This window comes from Trypanosoma cruzi, genomic scaffold (assembly GCF_000209065.1).
Source record: "Trypanosoma cruzi strain CL Brener 1047053516027 genomic scaffold, whole genome shotgun sequence".
NCBI classification, from domain to species: Eukaryota; Euglenozoa; class Kinetoplastea; order Trypanosomatida; family Trypanosomatidae; genus Trypanosoma; species Trypanosoma cruzi.
The window spans coordinates 148,412-168,195 of record NW_001849499.1 but is presented as its reverse complement, the minus strand read 5'-3'; the positions used below and the strand labels follow the sequence as shown (position 1 = coordinate 168,195).

The 19,784-nt window shown below is 46.6% G+C and overlaps 11 protein-coding genes and 1 pseudogene across 11 annotated transcripts, besides 22 other annotated features; all 12 read right to left on the bottom strand.

Moving 5' to 3' along the window:
• Window positions 1-10,813: part of a sequence feature (heterozygous, non-Esmeraldo-like haplotype) that runs on past the window's edge.
• Window positions 43-70: a sequence feature (AT_rich).
• Tc00.1047053507519.120 (hypothetical protein, conserved) lies at window positions 298-1,692 on the bottom strand (the record flags this gene model as incomplete). Its single annotated transcript, XM_811007.1, has 1 exon — window positions 298-1,692. The coding sequence occupies one exon, from the start codon at window positions 1,690-1,692 to the stop codon at window positions 298-300; it is 1,395 nt and encodes a 464-aa protein (XP_816100.1).
• Window positions 1,986-2,005: a microsatellite.
• Window positions 2,289-2,313: a microsatellite.
• Window positions 2,572-2,648: a sequence feature (T-rich).
• Window positions 2,713-2,752: a sequence feature (AT_rich).
• On the bottom strand, window positions 2,781-3,509 carry Tc00.1047053507519.110 (60S ribosomal protein L7, putative; the record flags this gene model as incomplete). Its single annotated transcript, XM_811006.1, has 1 exon — window positions 2,781-3,509. The coding sequence occupies one exon, from the start codon at window positions 3,507-3,509 to the stop codon at window positions 2,781-2,783; it is 729 nt and encodes a 242-aa protein (XP_816099.1).
• On the bottom strand, window positions 3,721-4,344 carry Tc00.1047053507519.100 (hypothetical protein, conserved; the record flags this gene model as incomplete). Its single annotated transcript, XM_811005.1, has 1 exon — window positions 3,721-4,344. One exon carries the CDS (start codon window positions 4,342-4,344, stop codon window positions 3,721-3,723), a length of 624 nt encoding a protein of 207 aa, XP_816098.1.
• Window positions 4,203-4,232: a microsatellite.
• On the bottom strand, window positions 4,552-5,394 carry Tc00.1047053507519.90 (hypothetical protein, conserved; the record flags this gene model as incomplete). The annotated part of the gene is made up of 1 exon (XM_811004.1): window positions 4,552-5,394. The coding sequence occupies one exon, from the start codon at window positions 5,392-5,394 to the stop codon at window positions 4,552-4,554; it is 843 nt and encodes a 280-aa protein (XP_816097.1).
• Window positions 5,446-5,478: a sequence feature (T-rich).
• Window positions 5,495-5,549: a sequence feature (T-rich).
• Window positions 5,610-6,827, bottom strand: Tc00.1047053507519.80 (hypothetical protein, conserved; the record flags this gene model as incomplete). The annotated part of the gene is made up of 1 exon (XM_811003.1): window positions 5,610-6,827. The coding sequence occupies one exon, from the start codon at window positions 6,825-6,827 to the stop codon at window positions 5,610-5,612; it is 1,218 nt and encodes a 405-aa protein (XP_816096.1).
• Window positions 6,851-6,882: a microsatellite.
• On the bottom strand, window positions 7,080-8,657 carry Tc00.1047053507519.70 (hypothetical protein, conserved; the record flags this gene model as incomplete). The annotated part of the gene is made up of 1 exon (XM_811002.1): window positions 7,080-8,657. The coding sequence occupies one exon, from the start codon at window positions 8,655-8,657 to the stop codon at window positions 7,080-7,082; it is 1,578 nt and encodes a 525-aa protein (XP_816095.1).
• Tc00.1047053507519.60 (silent information regulator 2, putative) lies at window positions 9,129-10,208 on the bottom strand (the record flags this gene model as incomplete). The annotated part of the gene is made up of 1 exon (XM_811001.1): window positions 9,129-10,208. One exon carries the CDS (start codon window positions 10,206-10,208, stop codon window positions 9,129-9,131), a length of 1,080 nt encoding a protein of 359 aa, XP_816094.1.
• Window positions 9,364-9,410: a microsatellite.
• Window positions 10,302-10,363: a microsatellite.
• Window positions 10,520-10,545: a sequence feature (AT_rich).
• Window positions 10,785-11,732, bottom strand: Tc00.1047053507519.50 (hypothetical protein, conserved; the record flags this gene model as incomplete). Its single annotated transcript, XM_811000.1, has 1 exon — window positions 10,785-11,732. The coding sequence occupies one exon, from the start codon at window positions 11,730-11,732 to the stop codon at window positions 10,785-10,787; it is 948 nt and encodes a 315-aa protein (XP_816093.1).
• Window positions 10,814-11,145: a sequence feature (areas merged during assembly that could not be assigned to a particular haplotype. This can correspond to areas where the two haplotypes were merged or to regions with more than two copies in the genome that were merged during assembly.).
• Window positions 11,146-11,815: a sequence feature (heterozygous, non-Esmeraldo-like haplotype).
• Window positions 11,816-11,996: a sequence feature (areas merged during assembly that could not be assigned to a particular haplotype. This can correspond to areas where the two haplotypes were merged or to regions with more than two copies in the genome that were merged during assembly.).
• Window positions 11,877-11,898: a sequence feature (AT_rich).
• Window positions 11,997-12,166: a sequence feature (heterozygous, Esmeraldo-like haplotype).
• Tc00.1047053507519.40 (uncharacterized protein) lies at window positions 12,057-13,535 on the bottom strand (the record flags this gene model as incomplete). The annotated part of the gene is made up of 1 exon (XM_810999.1): window positions 12,057-13,535. The coding sequence occupies one exon, from the start codon at window positions 13,533-13,535 to the stop codon at window positions 12,057-12,059; it is 1,479 nt and encodes a 492-aa protein (XP_816092.1).
• Window positions 12,167-12,671: a sequence feature (areas merged during assembly that could not be assigned to a particular haplotype. This can correspond to areas where the two haplotypes were merged or to regions with more than two copies in the genome that were merged during assembly.).
• Window positions 12,672-19,784: a sequence feature (heterozygous, non-Esmeraldo-like haplotype).
• Window positions 13,937-13,962: a microsatellite.
• Tc00.1047053507519.30 (hypothetical protein, conserved) lies at window positions 14,273-14,833 on the bottom strand (the record flags this gene model as incomplete). Its single annotated transcript, XM_810998.1, has 1 exon — window positions 14,273-14,833. The coding sequence occupies one exon, from the start codon at window positions 14,831-14,833 to the stop codon at window positions 14,273-14,275; it is 561 nt and encodes a 186-aa protein (XP_816091.1).
• Tc00.1047053507519.20 (hypothetical protein, conserved) lies at window positions 15,428-18,406 on the bottom strand (the record flags this gene model as incomplete). The annotated part of the gene is made up of 1 exon (XM_810997.1): window positions 15,428-18,406. One exon carries the CDS (start codon window positions 18,404-18,406, stop codon window positions 15,428-15,430), a length of 2,979 nt encoding a protein of 992 aa, XP_816090.1.
• Window positions 18,623-18,663: a sequence feature (AT_rich).
• On the bottom strand, window positions 18,710-19,784 carry Tc00.1047053507519.10 (annotated as a pseudogene; the record flags this gene model as incomplete).

The window sequence follows — 19,784 nt, the reverse complement described above, 5'->3', positions numbered from 1 at the left end:
TTTATTGGCTCTAAAATGCGCACACAACCAGAGGTCGATATCTAAAAATATATTAAAAAAAAAAAAAAAAGATATCCCATAAAATCTGCATGTTCGTCATGAAGACTGCAAAGACACAATTAGCAACATATTTAAAATAATTGCATGTTATTCAAAGTAAATCAACTTCAAAAAAAAAAAAAAAAAAAGCTAGCTGACATTAAAGACACACACTCCTTTCTCACCCCTCATCGCAATGAAAAAAAGGAACCCGGCAAGTAAGTACGTGCCTGCATATATAAAATGAACCGTAATAAGCTATGGCAAAAAAACATTGATCACCTCTTTTACATGTGGTGCGGAGATCAACCATTCCATCACCCTCCCAACAAAAACTTCATCACCACGCTGAAAAGGCTCATATCGCTTCAGTAACGCAGTCAAAAGTTTATGCGCCTCTTGAAGTGCCCCCTTCCATGTACGCAACTTATCCGAGACTTCATTGTCACGTTGATGAAGCATGTAGGCGATTGACGCATCATCCACCGTCTTCCGACGCAGCACCTGCTCAAGATTGCCTTGCTGAATTTCCTCCACCTCACGCATGTACTGAGCCAGTAAGATAGAAAGTGCTTCGTGTTTCTCGCTTAGCCGAGATAGCTCCTGCACCTTTGAAAAGTGAAGTGAAATCCACGTCTCTTTCTCTATTGAAGCAGTGGCGTTGTCAAACATCAGTTGCTTCATCTCATAACAAATTTCAGCCTCTCTTATTATGTGACCCAAAAACCGCTCCGCCTCGCTACAAAACATTGCTTGATACGAATCGTCCTTTATTTGCCAAAAGCGATTCATCTCTTGCATGCATAGGCATTGCAGCTCCGTAAATGCTTCTCGCTCAAGCAACATAAACACCTCACGTCGTCGAAGGACCTCGTACCATACAGTGCATTCTCGCTTGTCCCTCCAAGATTCCGCTCTCATTTCCTCCAGCAACGAATTTACGGAAGCCAACTCACGGTTTTTCTCCACATAACGTTCCAGCTCCCCCTGCGTGGTATAGAGGTTACTGCATAGGTTTTGAATGGCCCGCTCCTGTTCAGCCTCCCTCGTCTTGGCGCGTTGTCCTTCGGCAACCAGAGAGTCCTCCAGGTCAGACACTCTCGTATTTAACTTGGAAATCTCCAAATTATAATTGTTGCGGACATCCAAAAGCATTTTTTCCGTCGTCCGTACCTGCTCCTTGAGACATTCATTTTCTTTTAGGAGATAAAATGACTCCCGCGCGTGGACTTCCCGTTCAAATTCCCGTGATGCCTCCGCGTCCTCTATGCGCTTTTGAAGCTCAATGATAATTCTTGAGAGATCACACTCACGAGCAAGGGCTTCCTGAGTTTCATTAAAACGCATTTTCTTCATACACTCATACTTTTCTCTTAGTCGATTGCTGCGTGAAGGTGTCTCGCAAGATAAGACCACCTGTTTCTCGTCCCCTCTCAAATCTTTTTTCAAATGATGAACTGCGGAGCCTTTGAGTGCGCATAGATTTTGATTGTCGGCTCGCATTGCCTCCAAAAAACGGCGTAAGGGTCTATGCGGTGCCAAATTTGCTACTTTCTGTCGCTCACAAGGAATTGTCAGTGGAAACCCATTCTCACCCTTAGCGTCGCACGCGGGCTGGAGGCGTTTCTGCGGCTGGACCTCCTTCACTTCCATGTGGCATAAAAACTTACTCTGCCGCCAATATTGGTAGCGAGAACGAGGAGACAGAAAGAAAGTGGCGCACAACAAACCCCACACAAATATAAAATGTAAAGAGAGGAAGATGCAACACTCCAAATGCCTTCCCAGCTCCACCTGAGCGCACCGCTCGGGTGAGAAGCGGGAGACTGCCTTTGGAAACGTACCAAAAATAATAAAATAAGCCTTGCACGCATTGAAATACACACAAAAAGGAAAACCACAAGAAAAGAAAAATACTAAATTGACTGTTGGTGGTTCAAATCAAAAATAATAATAATAATAATAAAACCCCGCGAACTCTATGTAGTGCTCTCGGAAAAGCCAAGGGCATCCTAACTTGCCTCCAGGATCAATCGTCCATGAGATGTTTAGAATACGCCTGGTAAACCACGGTAAAAATGGACTTGTCAAAAAAAAAAAGGAAAAAGGTCTGGGCTTCAACTGGACTCGCCAATGCTCAGAAAGGCATAAAACAAATCGCATGGCTTAGCCGTGAAGGAGCGCACCAGTGTTTCTTGCAAGTCAATGACGAGTGTGATTGAACCATTCCCCCCTGTTCGCAGCGGTAAATATATATATATATTATATATATATTGGTGCCGACACTCAATTTGTGACCCAACGGCGCGTGCGTCATCTCAGTCAATCGACGTATCCTCTCATCTGCCACAGTCATTTTGTACTCGTCTGCTGAAGAAACGGGGGAAACGGATAATTTTTCCTTCCGGCCTCTCAGCCCTCCTCACAAGTAAACGGATGTCGTCCTCCAGGGATTTGTCGTCGTCCGGGTCCTTCGCCATGCCGCCTCCCTCAAAAAAAAAAAAAAAAAACGTTTCTTAAAACTTCAGGCTGAAAAAACGACAACAAAAAGAAAAAAAGACAAAAAAAAAGACATCCAAATAAATAAATAACGCTAAAAAAGAAAACAACACTTACAATCAACATCAATTCGGCAAGCAGCTGCTGCAATCACTGGAAAAGCAACATCGGTTGTAAAATAAAAATAAAAAAATTATGAAGATAAATAAATAAACCTCTAAAAAAAGGCAGACATGCCCAATTTAAATCATGCGGGCGAGGAAACGGTTGATGAGGGCGTCACGGTTGCCGTAGTCGCCGCCCTCAACAAAGTGACGACGTTTTTGGCGCATGCCACCAGCCGGCGGCGAGAGTTTAAAGGGCCACAGGCCGTTCGTCACCTCGCGGAAGTGCTTGCCACCGGTGTAGATCTGGTTCACAATGTCCTCAGCGCAAACAATGTTCTCGTTGTTGTACTTGCTCTCGATCATCTGATTGTTCACAATCTTCACACGCTGGCCGTTAATCTTCAGGTGGCCACGCTTGTACACCATCATTCGGACTGTGCGCAGGGAAGGGTAGCCGTAGGCAATGTAGGGCTCAACGGCGCGGAGCATGTTTTCCATCGGCTTGTTCAGGCGCACAAAAACGGTGTTGAAGATCTGGCGCAGGCGCAGAAGCTGCAGAATCTTGCGCTGCTTCGGGGCGACCTTCGCAATACCGCGAATGCGGGTGACAACAGCAACCTTCGGCTTCGCCTCGAGGTAGTAGTTGCCGCAGCTCTTCGCCTGGCGACGAAGGTGCACCAACTTCTTTTCGGCAGAACGGTACTCACGGGAGTAACGGAGACCACGCGCGTATGCAGCCTTCTTCAGCGCGACTCTCGCAGCCTTGTTGGCGGCAATAGCCTTCTTGAAGTTCTCCGTCTGCTGCCGCTTGAAAGCAGCGCGCTTGATGGCCGACTCCGGGGCAGGAACACTCTTCGCGGGCATATTATCTACCTTCTTTACGTATCGGCGTCGCTGTGCTGGTGTATGCAAGTACGGAAAACACCAGAAGGAAAGCGGGGACAGAATAAAACAAACAAGAAAGAAAAAAAAAGCATTACAAAGACAAATAAATAGGACAAATTCTGGTATTCTCTTGTTGTTGTTGTTGTTTTTTCAAAGACAAAAAATATATATATAGATCCTGGCACAATCATTACTCGCAATTGGCAACATTCCCACGATTTTGTAGACCGCGGATGAAGTACAGGAGGGGGATGGCAAGCGCCATCCAACAAAGGCAACTGTACATGAGAAGCGAGGCAGACATTTGCAAAAAATCAAAAAATCCCAGCTTCGCAGAGTGGTAGATTGCAGCCGTGGTGAATTGTCTTGTGTCACCTCCCAAAACAAAAGCCGCCATACAAGCAAACGGCACCACAAGGAACAGTTCAAGGGGAGCAAGAAGGAGATTGACAGTAGTCGCCAATGTCGCCTCCAATGCGCGGCATCGCAACACACGGCAGATGATTAGAGTCGCAATGCTCGTCAGCAGTGGAACAGGAAAGACGCCTCCAATAACTCCCGCGGAGAGAGCGACCATCAAACAACTGAAGTTCAGATCGCGGCATGGTACCACAAGACGGTGGAAGAAGGCATCTTTTATCGGCCTCATAAGGAGAAGAATATCTTCACACTGAGAAGGAAAGAAAAGAAAAAAAAAAAAAAAATAGGAACAACGATAAAAATAGTAAAGGAACGGCGTGCAAAAAAGAAAAAAAAAAGGTTGTAAAAAAAAAAAAATAATATGAGCAAAAATGGATCGCCAACCTGCAACCATTGGCACCTGATGCTTTTTCTCTTCTCATCATTCCTCTTCCTCCTCTCGTGAACAGGAAGCACGGTGTATCCCCAGCAGAAATCGCGATGCACCATCTAAAAGCTGGACCTCCTCTCCCTCTCCCCCACTCCCTCTCTTTTCTTTTTTGGTCACAAATCTTAACGCACTCTCTTCCCACATTCACCGGTCATCTCCATCAATTGCACTTCACTTGGCAGAAATTGTGACGCCATCGTCTTTCATCTTTTTCCGTAGAGCCTTCTCTGCCAAAATATCATCCGCCATCTCCTCCGTGCACTCCTGGACCTCCACCACCTCCGGTATCCAGTGCATAAGCATGCGCTCAATGCCATTTTTAAGCGTCACGCTAGCGGACGGGCACGATTTACACGCACCTTCCAGCAACACAAATACCGTGCCGTCGTCCATGTCCAAATAGCGCACGTTCCCGCCGTCAGCCTGCAGCATGGGCCGTATGCGTGTGGCAAGCAATTCCTTGACAGCTAGAATCACCTCGTCATCGTCATCTTTGGGTTCGGTGTCTTCATTGTGTCCTGAAAGAAGCTCTTCTCCTTCTTCGGAAAGAATGTTCACCTTGCTCTCCGCAAACTCGGCTATACTCTCTTTTATCATCGGCAGAATGGAATCCCAATCCACAAGATGACCTTTTCTTACCGTGATGTACTCATCAGCAATGTACACAGCTTCTACCCCATCGATGCTAAACAATATCTCCGCCAGGGGTGACTTGTAAGCGTGCCCAGCATTCGGAAAGTCCATTGAGAAACCGGGTTTCAGAAATGACAACTCCATCGAGTAGAAACGCAGACAATCGGGATTCGGCGTCTCACTCGTCTCAACTAAAAGAAAGCGCTTGGACGTCCACGTGGAACAATTGGCGCCCCCAACAACGCGTTCCACCTGATGGCATCCATTGGGATTGCCAAGGCCACGCATCACACGAAATGAAGAAGATAACGCCCGCCGCTGCACAAACAGTCGAGCCGCTGAAATTGCTCCCAGGAGGCAAACTAACGACGGCCGGAGCATCCGTCACTCTACAATTGGGGGAAAAAAGTGAAAAGTAAAACGCACACACACAAAGGAAAAAAAAGAAAAAGAAAAAAAAGAAAAAATTGGGCAAGAATGCAACAATATAATTAAAAATAAAAATAAGAAGTTAGAAACAGGAACAACAACAAAAAGGCACAACAATAAGCATCTAACCATATCTTGTGTGCACTCCCACCAAACCATAAACCTGTTCAAAAGGTCACACGTGTAGGAGCATTTTCTCGAATGAATGCGGTGGCCTCTTCACCATAAATAAAATCCTTTACCACTGCTACGTCGTCCAACTCTGGGCATGGAAAAAGAAGAATGGCAGCCACAGAACCCAGCTGTATCAGTTGCTCTCCTGTAATGTGATTACTGGAAAAGACACTAACTTTCCCTCCACCTTTCTTGACAAATTGAACAAGTGATAAATAAAACCGTCGTTCAACGGGACTGCTGGAACGAAATACGTTGTCACTTACCATCAGTCTTCCTATAGCTCCCAACATTGCCGCCTGGTAAACAATTTGTGGAGTGTATACACAACGATCCGGATCGCTGCTTATTGTGCTGTGAAAGCTTTGCCAAACGTTGATGTCTTCTCTGGCACGTGTAGAGCTCATTTCATTGGCGATGGCGGGGTCAGCAAAGGCCTTTCGAAGCGCATCATTTGTACAATCTGTAATCTTGAGAAGCACCACCTTGGACAAATTCTTATACATGACTCGTAGGGGTCCCGCCTCCGCATTTACGGTCGTAGACTCCATGTACTTAAAAAACTCCTCCCGAATATGACCAGGTGAACATATAAGAAGTATTTTTACCTTTTCAAAGTCGACATGCGTGCAAACTGCGTCTAACACTTGCTTAAAAAAACGCTGAATGCTCTTGTCTCTCGCCGTACCATCATTTTTGTGTTTTTTTGCTATGTTCACCTCCACCCTCGCCTTGGGGTGCATAAACGAGGGTGTAACCAGCAGCAAATTCGCCGTTCCATTATCCATAATCACGGCAGCGGTATCTGCCTTGGCCTCATTATCACAAGCCTCCTTCAGGCGTTCTTCCGCAATATCATCCCATTCCTTCTTGATGATAGTGATGTCTTGTGGTGGAAACGTAATAACCGACAACGTGTGGTGTGCGCCCAGCTTCACATGCTCATTCTCTGAAATGTTAATGCCATGTATACGGAGCTCCTCAGGGGAGAACTCCACCTGCTGCACCTCGACTTCCAGCGTAATAAAGCGCACCTCTGCCGCCTTTGTGCCTATTGACGTCTCCTTCGCCACTTTACGTCGCGTTCTTGCGCGGACACGATCACCGCAAAGCACAAAGTTGTACAGGTGCCACAAGTCCTCACTTGTGCCGACCGTTACTTTCACTTCCACCCCACCATCGAGGCGAACCCCTTTTCGTAGAAGACGCATCTAAAGAAGACTCACCACCCGTCAAAAAAAAAAAAAAAAAAAAAAAGAGAAAAAATCCAGCAGGAAAACAAACGACAAATCCGAACAATCACCACCACAAAATACCAAAAGCAAAATAAATAAATAATAGTCGGTACTTCTCCAGTGACAGCACGGCAAGAAAAAAAAAAAAAGGCAACTCCTCACGCAAAAAAAATTTTAAAAATACGTCTTTCATATCCAAATAAACGTTTGCTGTTGTAGTGTGTCCCGTCACGGAAAAAGTACGTAGGGTCGTATATGCTCATTCTCCAAGCAACGATCGGCCATGGCCAATATTTCTTTACCGCGTGTTGAAGACCGAAGTAGACCTTCAGGTCCAATGGTGCTGTAGACGTGACTTGGCAGACGTCGTTGCATCCTCCACGCAAAGACCGTTTCATTCATTGGGCCGCCAGTAAACTGTACCAATTCGCGAATCCGTCGCAGCAATGGGCCATGAAAGAGACAAAACGTGCCCGGTTTATTCCTCTTGAAAGCCCCATAGGATTTAGTAAGCGGATTTCTACGTGGGCGCCGGTAGTAAAATGTCATGCCATGGTCAAGGTACACAAAAGTAGGATGATTCGGGTGAAGCATAAAAATATCATTTTCATTTGAACCGATATGTGTCCCGCCCACCACAAAGTTATTCTTGTTTGGGGAACGGTCCATGTTCCCGACAAAGTAGTCAAACATACTTAGAGTAGCCAAGTGAAGAACGCCAGCGTAGTTCCGCTTCCGAATAAAATCAATCACGCGTTCTCCAGCAATGTTGTTTAGGTCAAAGAAGGCATGCCACGAGTCATTATGAGGCTCATAGGGAATGCGCATCACGCTACTCAAAAAATGTCCCACGTCAGCAATTTTAAGTTGAATAGATACACCAATACATTCATCACCATTTACAGAACGTTCCAGATAACGTTTCTCACGGACATAATCAAATAGATCCTTCTTCACCCACTCGTTATAGTTATTTACTCCTGACATCCGAAAGAATTCCTCATTGGTCTCCACAACATCTTTATATTTTGCCACGGAGTCCTCTATCATTGAAATTGGCAAACATGCCCAGCCAGTGGGCGGCACACGATACGTCAGCAAAAGGCGATCTGCATGAAATGTCGCCACCTCTCCCACTGCTTCCAAAGGAAAAGGTCGTTGTGGTACTTTAATGATTGTTTCCAATGGTTGTTCGATAAAACCCCCATCTGCAACCCAAATGGGATTAAAAACAATACTAAACTTGATGGTTCGCTGATCCTTGGTCTGTGCAATTGGCACCAATTCCTTCCAGTTGGAAGCGTTTGTGAGGAAATTAATGCAGCGTTGGTCTTGACGGGGGTTAAAAGGCACTGAGAGCATATCACACCCTGTGAAATCCTTCACTGCCCGGTGTCTCATGTAGCGATTTTTCATATCATGTGGTTTGACTCCTAAAGATGTGAGTCGTGCACAGCTTATATTCGTGACTTTCCACTCGTCCAGTGACCCCTCGTGACTTAGCCTCATAACAGGCCCCCAGTGTTTCTGCAAAACGACGCCCTCGAGAAGACTATCGATGCCGCCTGTAAAGCCCCAATACGCACTGTCCTCCTCGTACACGGCACTCTTGGGAAACAAAGTGTCCCCCACAACGCCGATGGTCTCCACATCAGTCTCCCTGTCATAAGGCAACGCACTGCCGCTCCGATCGTTCCGGGATGTCCAAAAGTAAACAAACAACGCCGTAAAAAAAAACACAAAACGTATTATATTTTTCCGATGTGAACTCTGCCTCGAACGCATGGGCACCCTGATGCTCTTCATATTTATCTTGCCTCTCCTCTCACTTTCCACCGGTGCCCCCTTTCTTTTTTTCTTTTTTGTTTCCTTATTTGCCTCCCTTGGCTGTGGTTGCAAGTTATCTTGTTTCACACGGTATATTCCTGCGCCAGATCTCGTTGTGAGGCCCCCAAGAGCATACGAGATATCGAAGCAAACCCGAGCCAAGCAGCAATCAATTTTTTTTTCCTTTATAGGAAGAAAATATTATTACAAGAAAAAAAAAAAAAAGAAATGAAATAAAATTCACATCATTCATGACAACAGTAGCAACAGGGGGAAAAAAAAGGTCAGTATTAACAATATGATTAATAATCAAAACCTTGAGCTCTGCCCATTCAACTCAACTTCACCCTTTTTATCCCTTTCTTTTTCATTATGCATCGTTACTCGTAAAATCATTAAATGGTTGAAGGATTAATTCTTTTCAAATCTTTATTTCAGCCGCTTTTCCTCTTATTTTCGGTCTGTCAGTGTGTACATGTGTGTGTGATGCGTGTTGCCGCTCTCACAGGCACCATAACTCTCTCGCTTCTTCTCACCCTCACGCACGGCCAATGCCAACCGCTCGCCAAGCCCCATCGCCTCCGCCAGCCGCCGCACTGAGAGCTGGCAGTCCCCTGGAAAAAATATATCGCGACAAATCCCCCCTGCGTCGGCAGCATGATTTGCGAACTGACTGTAACCGTCGCTACTGCTGCTGCTACTACTACTACTGCTGTTGCTGCTACTGTGACTGTTGCCGGTGTGGTTTCTGCTGAATGAATTCAGAGTCGGCTCATCCGTGGGGAAGCGAAACATGGCACCACCGACACGCTCTAAATTAAACAGCACTCGCGGTACATCTGGCCGCACCCTAACCGCAAGCTCCGCAAAAGGATGGACTTGAAGTGACGTTCCCATGATAAGAAGCAGCTCCACCTCCGTTATTTCTGCAAAAACATTAAAAAATGCATCTGGGAGGCTTTCCCCAAAAAATACAACGTCCGGTTTCACAACACCCCCACACCTATCACAATGCGGCACCTTCCCCTCCCTGGACTCGCGGCTCGCTAATTCAATGTCGTATGGGGAACGACACTCAATGCACGAGGCGGTTGAAAAAGACCCGTGTGCCTCCACGAGAAACGACATTGGAAGACCCGAAGCCCGTTCCAAGCCATCGATGTTCTGAGTACAACAACGCAACAGTCGTCCCTCATCGGCTAATAGTTTGATAAAATGATGCACAAGTGTCGGCCAGAAATGACCGGGCCAAAGGTCCATCTCACGCACAATACTGTAAAAGACATCTGGACGCTCTCGCAAGAGCGTAATTGAAAAAGCATCGGTCGGTGAGTTTAGATTGTACTTCCCCAGCCTTGCGTATATGCCCGTGTGAGGGCTGCGGAAATCAGGAATTCCCGCCGCGACGCTTATGCCAGCTCCAGCCATGACAAGAATCTTCGTCACGTTGTTCCGCTCAATGTAGCGGGCAAGTGCCTCAAAGGTTGGTTCCCCAACTACGTGCAAAAAGTTGGCGTTATCTTGATTCATTAGGAAGAAGCAATCCAACTGGCCGCCAACTGCAGAAACAGTAAAAGTACACAAAATAAAAGATCAAAACAGAAAAGATATGCACGCACACACATATACATGTATATGCTACATATATGTTGTATATATGTATATATTATGTATGTATCTGTATAATTTACAAACAAAAAAAGAAAAAAAAACCATATGCGTCAATGACAGAATAAATTAAAAAAAAATACTCAAAGAATTTCTTTTGCTTGTCGTTTCCTCCTCTTCCTCGCTTAGAGTTCAACGTATCCTCTCTTATTTGTATCCATCTTTTTTGAACGATAAATTAATATATATATATATATATGAACGGACTGCCGTGTAATCCGCGTCACTTTTCTTTCTTTTCCTCTACTTCTCATTGTAGGATGCACACACGTAGACATAACGCACATGTAACGACGGCGCCACACTATGACCTTTGCTTCCTCTCAGGAAGAAAAGGGAAGTGGTGGGTTCCTGCTCCCCACCCCAGGAATAAATAAAACGAAATAAATGGAATAAATCCTCAAGTCTCGTCTCACTGCACACATGTGTCACTCGCCCTCACAGAAAAGGCATCACTCCTCGCTCAACTACAAGTTCATTGTGGTCAAGACACCACGAGTGAGGAACATTGGGATCCGTCTCCATCACAAAGCCGGCGTGACCCTCACAGGCAACCTTCACCTCCTGCGCATGCTGCGGCGGTGCCCACCTGTCGCTTGTGACGTAGAAGAACACCATGCGATCCTCCACGGCCTTCATAAGTGGTCTGTCAATTTCACGTACCTGACGTAACTCCTGCCTGGCCATAAAAAAACAATTCCAGAGAATATTTGGGTTCAAGTGTCGCGTCATTAGTCTCCGAAGAGGCGGACTTACAGAAGGCGCGTACCAACGCAAAAACATTGAAACCACCGCCTTAGGCATAAGTAACAGCAACATCACACAGTACGTAAATAAACCGTATATCACCGCATGACTAAAGAGAAAAAAAAGACGTTTTCCATTCGGGGAATTCTGCGCATTTGAAAGTAAACCACAAAGGGAAAAACAACGTTTTATGCATGGAAAACGCGTTAACATCTGCATTGCAACAAAGGCTCCAATACTGTGGCCACCAATGTAAATGTGTTTTCCATACCATTTCTGCGTATATGGAGTAAGAACGGCTCGCAAAAAATGCTCCGCCGTTTCTACCTGATCCTGTAAATCAAATACCCTACCGTTATTTTGGTCGACAAAACTGTGACCGGCAAAGCCCATCACAAGAACGTCTAAACGTCGTAAAGTCATGAGTTCCACAAAACGTTCGTAGAAATGCACTAAGCCCGGATTGCCCGGAAAAAGAATAAACAGCTTCCGGTGTGGACTTGGCGGTCGCCGCATCGCTTCTGTGCAAGATGTCTCGCAAAGGTAATCAAGAAGATTCGGGCAACTTTGAAGAACCTCCACCACGGAAAACGGCCGGTTTGGGCACTGCCATGTCACAATGGCGTTTGGAAGAGACATGAAATAAACTATCTAATCCCTTGACTGTTGTAAAGAATAAAAGATAATAAATAAATAAAGAGTATATAAACCAACAACAAGAGAAAAAAAAAAAAAAGGTACATTCATGCAACAAATGAATCTGCACAAAAAACTTGATACAAGAATATATATATATATATATAAAGAGACTGCCATCGGAGGTGATAAAGAAAGAGAGAGAAAAGCCTCAACAATTCCCAAATGATGATGCAGCTACAAAAACAACACACACGCAAAACTCTCACGATGATACAGTCCGCAAAAAAAAAAGAAAAATAGAGAAGAGGAGATGACACCCGTGGCCTACTGCAACGCATGTGTCTGCCGCTGCAACGCCACATATTTAAGATGTTGCAGGCCTGACTCGGAAAGACGCGAAGGATCAGAAATCCGTCCATTCGTCTCCATTAAACGAAGTATATGAGCAACCCGGTCGCTCGTCCCCGCAGACGGATAAGATTCCGAGTCGGAGATGCTCTCATCAACTTTTCGATTTCGTTCTTCAACTCGCAGCTCAACAGAAAGGCCTGTTGCATCGTCCCTCAACGTGCACTCATTCGCTAGTGGTGAAAGACCCGCCACAAGTTGCTTCTGATATTCATGCAACTGCTCATGACGATCCTCCAGGGCACGTTGAAGCTCCCGTTGCTGGCGTTTGAGAGCGGCGATGTCGTTGTTCGGACGTCCCTCAGTAGAATTTACCCCTGCCCCGTCTCTTCTTCCGCCTTTTGCGGCCCTGTACAAATCCAGGGCTGGAGAGTAGAGGTGAATAAGATACTTTGCCAGGTGTTCATAGCGTGGTGGGCATTTCCTGTCGGCAGAGAACCCTTGATGGACGCCTGTAGCCGGCCATGGCCTTACAACTAACTGTTCCCCGACAAGTTTGATCTCAACGCGGCGGTCAATAAAATAGTCTCCCCTGGCGCCCAGCCGTCGGATTGTCACGGGAAACGGAAATTCAAGATCATTGAGCAGCCGAACAACTGCCATATCAATCGCATCAACCTTGCCAGACGAATCCCCCGTAACGTGGTAACGCACACGGTGGCAGGCAACCACACCGCGTAAAATGCGAAAGGCTTCTGCAAGACCGCTGGATGGGTACTGCTGAAACTCCACCGCCGTCTTGTGTGATTTATGGCCTCCAAGATAAATGTCATTAAAAGCCAAGGTAGATCTTTTCTGCATATCCTGTGCAGCAAAACAATCCCCATGCTTACTCAAGTAGGCAGCCTTCAGAGATTTAAGACCCTCTGTAAGAGCTTCTAATTCATCGGACATGTCGTTCTCTTCCACTTGAAACTGGAGTCCCGTGCAGTTTTGCTCAGCTACTTTTTCACGTAATTCTGCATTCGCTGCTGTCAAATCATCTACCCTTGTCTGGAGCTTCTGTATTTCCCTTTCCATGGCAAGCAACTTGTCCAGGTTGGGTACTTGAGGACGCTGCTCTTCCGCTGCAGCCACATTGATGCGGCTCACATCAAACCCCAATAAACGCAGGGTGCTTACATCTTCTGCGGACCAATTTGTTGTCGCCACCGGACCGCCACCACTCGCCTGCAGTTTGCGATGCAGTCGCCTCGCATCATTGGCAAGATCCTCCAAGTACTGTGCCATCAGCGTTAACTCCCTGCTATTCTCGGGGGACTCTTCTTCTCTGGTGACGGCATCTGCACGAGCAGCAGCCGCTTCAATCTCGTACTGGCGGATAATGACGCTGAATGAACGCTCCGTGATGGGAAAGTACTCGTCCACCCTCATAACCCCATCGTCACTAGACATGTAGCGGGGGGAGCTAGGGTTTTATCTACACACAAAAAGAGAGAAGCAACCCAAATAAAACGACAACAACAACAATAACAAAAAAAAAAAGAATGATGGTGTCAAGCAGTCTTTTGTGTCACACAGTCCCCACTTTCATTTATTGACAGTCATGCGCTCCGCAATCCGAGGGAAGGACACATCCATTGTGGTGGTGTGGTCACGTACAGAAATACTAGAAACAGCTTCAAATAGGGCGGTGGCAAATGACTTTGCGGTGTATTCCAGCAAAACCCCACGCAACCCTCTATTTTTAGGTTATTTCCTTCCTTCTCTTTGGCTCTCCCCTCTTCCTGGTTGCCAAATTCACCTGCTCCAGAGGTCTCTCTCATGTGCTAGGGCAAAGTTACACACACAAAAAAAATAATAATAATAATAATAATAATAAATAAATTTAAATAATAGACACGCATCTTTACCACATCGGCAACTAGAATTGACGTCCTCCTGTTTTTTCTACAACCCACCACAATTCCTGACCGTCGTGTCGCCTTAATAATTCTTCCGTTTCGCCTTTTTTTTTTTTAAAGCTAAATATCATGCTTTTTGTATATGATCCTAGACAATTTCCCCTCTTCGTTGTATCGCTTCTATTGCTGCCTGTCTCCCACTAAATTAGCTCGCCATATATATGTACATTCGCAAACGCACACGCATACACGGAGTCAAGAAAAACAACAAAAAAATCAGTGCGAGAATCAATCGGCGGTGACTTCACTGCTGATAGGACGACGAGCGACTCTGATGCCGGGGTAAGTCTTGAATAGGTCAACAAAGTACTGCACCACCTTTTCACAGAAATCACTCTTGTGCAGCCACACCTCTACCCGCAATGACTCCGGATACACATTCCCAGGTTTATGTGCAATGCGCACAACATCGGCGACACATTCAGAGTCCGTTACACTTCGCAAGTGTTCCCCCATGACAGCTGCGAGCACCAACACCACAGCCTGTTCACTCTGCGCCTTTGTCCGCGTAAAGACACAGACACGATCGCCTTCAGGAAAGTTCTCAAAGTATGGCTCCACCTTGTTGCGGGCAAAGACCAAGTTGTCATCTGACGGCAGCAACACAAGCGAAGGGAAAGAATTGATGGTGGCGTACAATTCCTCGGCTGTCGTCACCCAGTCCAGTTCCTTTGGCTTTTGCTGCTCATCAAAGTCCTTTCCCTTCTTCTTTTGTCGGACAAATGGAAAATACGTGACGAACCAGCGATCCTTCAGTGGGTGCGGCTGCGAAGACGTCTGCGCGCTCATTGACTCCCCTCTATCCTATAAATGCCTTCGGATCCTTATTCCTACTACAATTTTGTTAACAGCTCCCTCCTTATGATTCGGCGCAAATGAAGCTTCTGTGATGCAGATACGTGTTTGTTTGTGTGCACGCAATTTTGTGCACTTCCCTAACCCCGGTCTGCCCCTATTTTAGTCCCACCCTAAACCCTAAGCTAACAAACACACGCACAAACACGCACACACCGACGCAGCTAAAAGAGAGTGCAGTGTATGCGTGAAAAAGACTGAAAGAGAAAACAAATAAGACAAAACAAAAACAACAAAAAAGTAAAAATTTCGTCTTCCATAATGTTCGAATGCCGCCGTTCTCATGCTCTTTTCTTCTTTTCTTTTATTCCTTCCCATCTGCCCCCTCTCTCTCTCTCTCATTTCCCTTTTGTTTATGCGTGTCCGTATCGTTCTTGTGAGAACCGGCTGCAAAACGCAAACACCAGAACCATCAGCAAAATAACAACGACAACAAAAAAAGTTAAAAAAATGCGGCTGACATCCATTTCCTCCTCCTTCGGTTTCATCTGCAGCTTCTAATTAAGAGTAAACACACTATGATAAATCTCACGCCTCCCGCAATCCATAAAACAAATGCTGCAAAACTTTCCGAATGCAGCGCCCGTGGTGGTGAATCACAGCCTCGTGATCATCGTCAGCCCCTGCGGCACCGCGATAACTACACATGGCTTCTGCCATTCTCTGCAAAAGTTCAACATCAACTTCGCTGAGGGCCGCCAGAATGCCCATCGCTTCAAGAGTTCCTGCTACATTTGACAACATCGAGGCACATGCAGCCTTTGCCATCTCATGCGGTGTGTGTCGAAAGACATCAACGCAGAGAGCGCACGTTGCGGCAAGTGAGACACGGGGATATGTGGCAATCGCGTAATGGCCAATGAGATGCAGGGCGGCAACCTGCACGACGGGACCGTGCTGAGGCCCACACAACTCGACAAGAATATCGTAAAGAGTGCACTTTCTCTCCAGTTTGCAATAATCATCAATGTTTCTCAGTGTGCGTCCCTCCTCGTCGTAATCGCACAGACCCAGAAGGATATCAAGTAACCGCACCTTCATACGGCCGATTTGCGGCGGCGTCACGGCATTCGTAACACCTGGAAGGACTGAGCACAGTGCCATTGGGCTGTTCTCCTCCACGCCAAGGAGACCCACCACAAGGCGTGCCACAAATGAAGAATCTACGGAGTCCAAACGCGCAAGAGACCACCACACAACCGTTTTGCACGCAGCCACAGCCGCACACGCGTCATCCACCTCAATAAGCACTCTAAAAAGCAGCCACAAAGCGGTTTGCACAACATCCCTGCCTTCCACAGAGTCGCTGAATGGATTTTCATTCAGGTTCTTCTTATCAGCTGTCAAAAGCTTTCGGTGGAGACAAGAAGCAGCCTGCTCTGCAATACGTGCGAGTGCCAGGAGATGGACCACAAGCGATGCCGTTGACTTCATGTCAAGGCTTTCCTCAAGCAACCGCACAATGCCTCGACATTCAACAAATGTAGCATCGTCCACATCCGCATCGGAGTTGTATTGCTGTACTGCAGCAATACAGTTCTCCAGCGTCGTTGTGGCTTCGGTATTAACAACTGCATCATGTAAGGCATTCACCAAAGATAAGAGCCTCTGCGCCTGAGAAATAAACAAGCGTGCTGCCTTCTGCCTTTCTATATTTGTCGTATATTGTGCAAAGACACTGTGAATGACATTAACGGAAAGAATACGGGGAATCAATAGCATTGCCCAATGCCAGCATGCGTATGATATTGTCACTACCGTGGACAGGACTTCACATATACGATCAAGGGTAACACACGTCCCAAACAATTCATCCGAAGTCAGACTAAGGCACATTTCTTCTACCATATGTGCCAACATAATATCTTCATTATCGTTATCTGAATTCATCTCCAATTCATTCTCTGCAAACAGAAATGCAGCCGATTTTGAGCATTTCTTTTCTTCTACGTGAGCAGCAGTTGCCATCGCAGCACGCTGTTGGCACATCGTTGCCATCGCCATTAGTAACTTACATATGGCATCCTTTGGAATACTGCCGTGTAATAAAAGACGCTGCAAACCACGTATGCGCATGACACTTGAAGAGGCATGCTCGAAATCCACAATCACCTTCGCCTGGACTCGGTCCACCGAGTAAGACCCACGAACAGGCATAAATGCACCTCGCACAAACATATGCGCCAGTGTTTCAAACTGCGCCGATAATTCCCATAAGGCCCCTAACACTTTTTGAAGAAGCGCAGAGTGTTGCACTGGAAGGGTATCTGCAAGCGCAAGCAACTCCAGTATTCCAGGCGAAAGTGGTTCCAGAGTGAGCAACAATGCCCTTGGTGACGGACCGAGCGTGGAACCCCGCGCAAGCACTGAGAGACGGCGTAGTGCAAATAAAATCTCATCTGTATCAGCTTTAGCAGCCACGCGTAAGGTGAGGACGCAAAATGCTGGTGTGAGAAGGTGCCTATTGTAAAGGCAGAAGCATTTGTAGCTGCGGGCAAAAAGCGATTTGTCCTCGCTCCGAGGCATTAAATGCAACGTGGCGTTAAAAATGGTGGCAATCCCCAAATGCAGTCTTTCCTGAATTGTTTCACGCTTTAAAAAACGTTTTTCTTGATTAATCTTCTGCTGTTGCAAAAAGTGGGATGAACGAATTTGCACTCGTTCCTCATCTGGAGTCAAGGACGTCTCGGTATCAGACGCCATGAGGTCAACCAGTTGTACAGAGAGCAGAAGCGCCTGCTCATCCAATCCTAGACATTTCGTGTATGTAACGCTGCCTTCTTTTAAAAGCCACGCACGCCGAAGTGGAGTAGAAAAAAGGGATGCGATGTGTCGAGCAGCATCCACCGTCATGCCGTCCTCCACGCGGTCATCAAGTAGCAGCACACGAAACACCCCCACGACGCCATCATGAAGCGTCAGCATGACACCGTTGAGCAGGCTGGAGACAAGGGTCTTCTTTTGAAGAAATCGAGGTGTATCAAAAAGACCCTCCCCGACTTGGTTCTGCGATGCACCATTTACCAACGCATGATTGCCGTGAAGAAGAAGAGGATAAAGCGCCTGGACGATACGAGGTGTCTGACATACCTGAGAAAAACAAAAATAAAGCAGCAGCTCCGTGCAAAACCGCCGCACATGCAGATCCACGTAAAACTCAGATTTGAGAACATTACATTTCTCAAGACGCGGAAGAAGTACGACAGACACCGCACGGTTCAGAAAAAAAGACTCATCCGAAAGAAACAGCAAGGCCGCAAACACCTCCTGAAGATAGTATTGTTCAATGAGAAGGCGTGCATCATTATCATTATCACCATCCAATTGAGGTGCGGGAGTTGTATTAGAAGAAGATGTGGCGGGGAACCAGTGCTCCAACAGCTGTAAAAGCTGCTCAAAGATGGCCGCTTCAATCCTCGGGGCGTCGTCAAAAAATGCACTGCGCAAAAGACATCGCAGCTTCTCTGCCTTTCCGGCCACCTCTTCAAGACGAGACAGCGACAACATGTGAGTACCTGAAGATGTAAAATTGTATAAAGACGCCTCCCCACCACCAACAACAAGAAAAAAGGATTTTTTTTTTTTTGGTTTAAACAAAAGAATCTAATAAATAAAACGGACAAATAAATGAAAGTACAATTTATTTTTTCCAAAGGGGGGGGGGGGGGAGGGGGGAGAGAAAAAAACTAAAAGGAAAAAGCAACCAAAAAGAAATAAAGAACGAAAATAAATATGTTTTTTTTTTATTTATTTCTTTATTTTTTGGTTTCCTATCGACGCATAGAAATGTTTTCTTTGTTTTTGTTAGGCTCATGTTCGGTTTTCCTCAGAAACTGCGGCTGTGGTCATCATAAGCGCGAGTCCTTCAGCCCACGTCTTGGGTGTGCATTCGAGTTCCGCGACGCTCCACATCTTCCCTTCATTTGCAGCATCCGGTGGCATCTCATGAACTGTGAGTGCAAACACCTCCTCGCCGTACTCCAGCCGACTAAGGATTGTTAACAGGGCTCGCCACTGGAGGTAGTTGTTCGCCACTCCTCCGGGCGGCAAAGCGCAGCCCTGCCGACGGCACTCCACCACAGCCCGAAAGTACTTGTCATTCCGCAACCATTGAGCAGAAACAAAAACATCCCGCACAAGGCGTGGAAAACCAACGAGAGATGCAAGAGGGATATTCGTAGGCTCGCGTCGCAGGAGAAACTCCAACAACGACTCCTGATCGCCCCAGTTGGACGGGAGGAAGGCAGCAGCAAATTTCTTCATTCCATCCACCGAGTAGCGCGCCACAGATATTAGCTCCAAAAGAGCAGCCAGACACTGCAATGGCCATACAAACATGTTGCTTACAAAGGCACACTTCGAACCCTCTCGTGGGAGAAACGATCCACAGTCAAAGCACAGTCGCACCCCACGCGCAACATCGGCGTCACCACACGCATTTCCTGTCTTCTCTAACATCAGTGCCGACACACATTTCCTCACGCTTCCTCTTCATCTTCCTTTTGCTGTGACTGCCGCTCACTGCCACTGCCATCTTCACCGTCACTCGAAGTATTTTGTTCAATCATGGCCTCCAATCCAGGCAATGAAGGCGCCTTCCCCTCAAGAAGTGGAAACAATACGTGTGTAACCACCTCGTAGCACTCCACGGCATCCTCGACGCCACAATCGACATGACCATCACGCACACGCCGTAGCGCCTTAAGTGCAATATCTTTAATAACTGTAAAAAGTGCATAGTTCGGAAAAATAGCCTTGAAACCGTTTTTTGCGCTGTCACGAAGAAGAAACCAGTCCGCATCCTCACCCACATCCACCACGCGCAGAACCTGATCCCGCCAGTGAGCGCTCACGGCGCACCATCCCACACGTAGTGCGGTCTCAC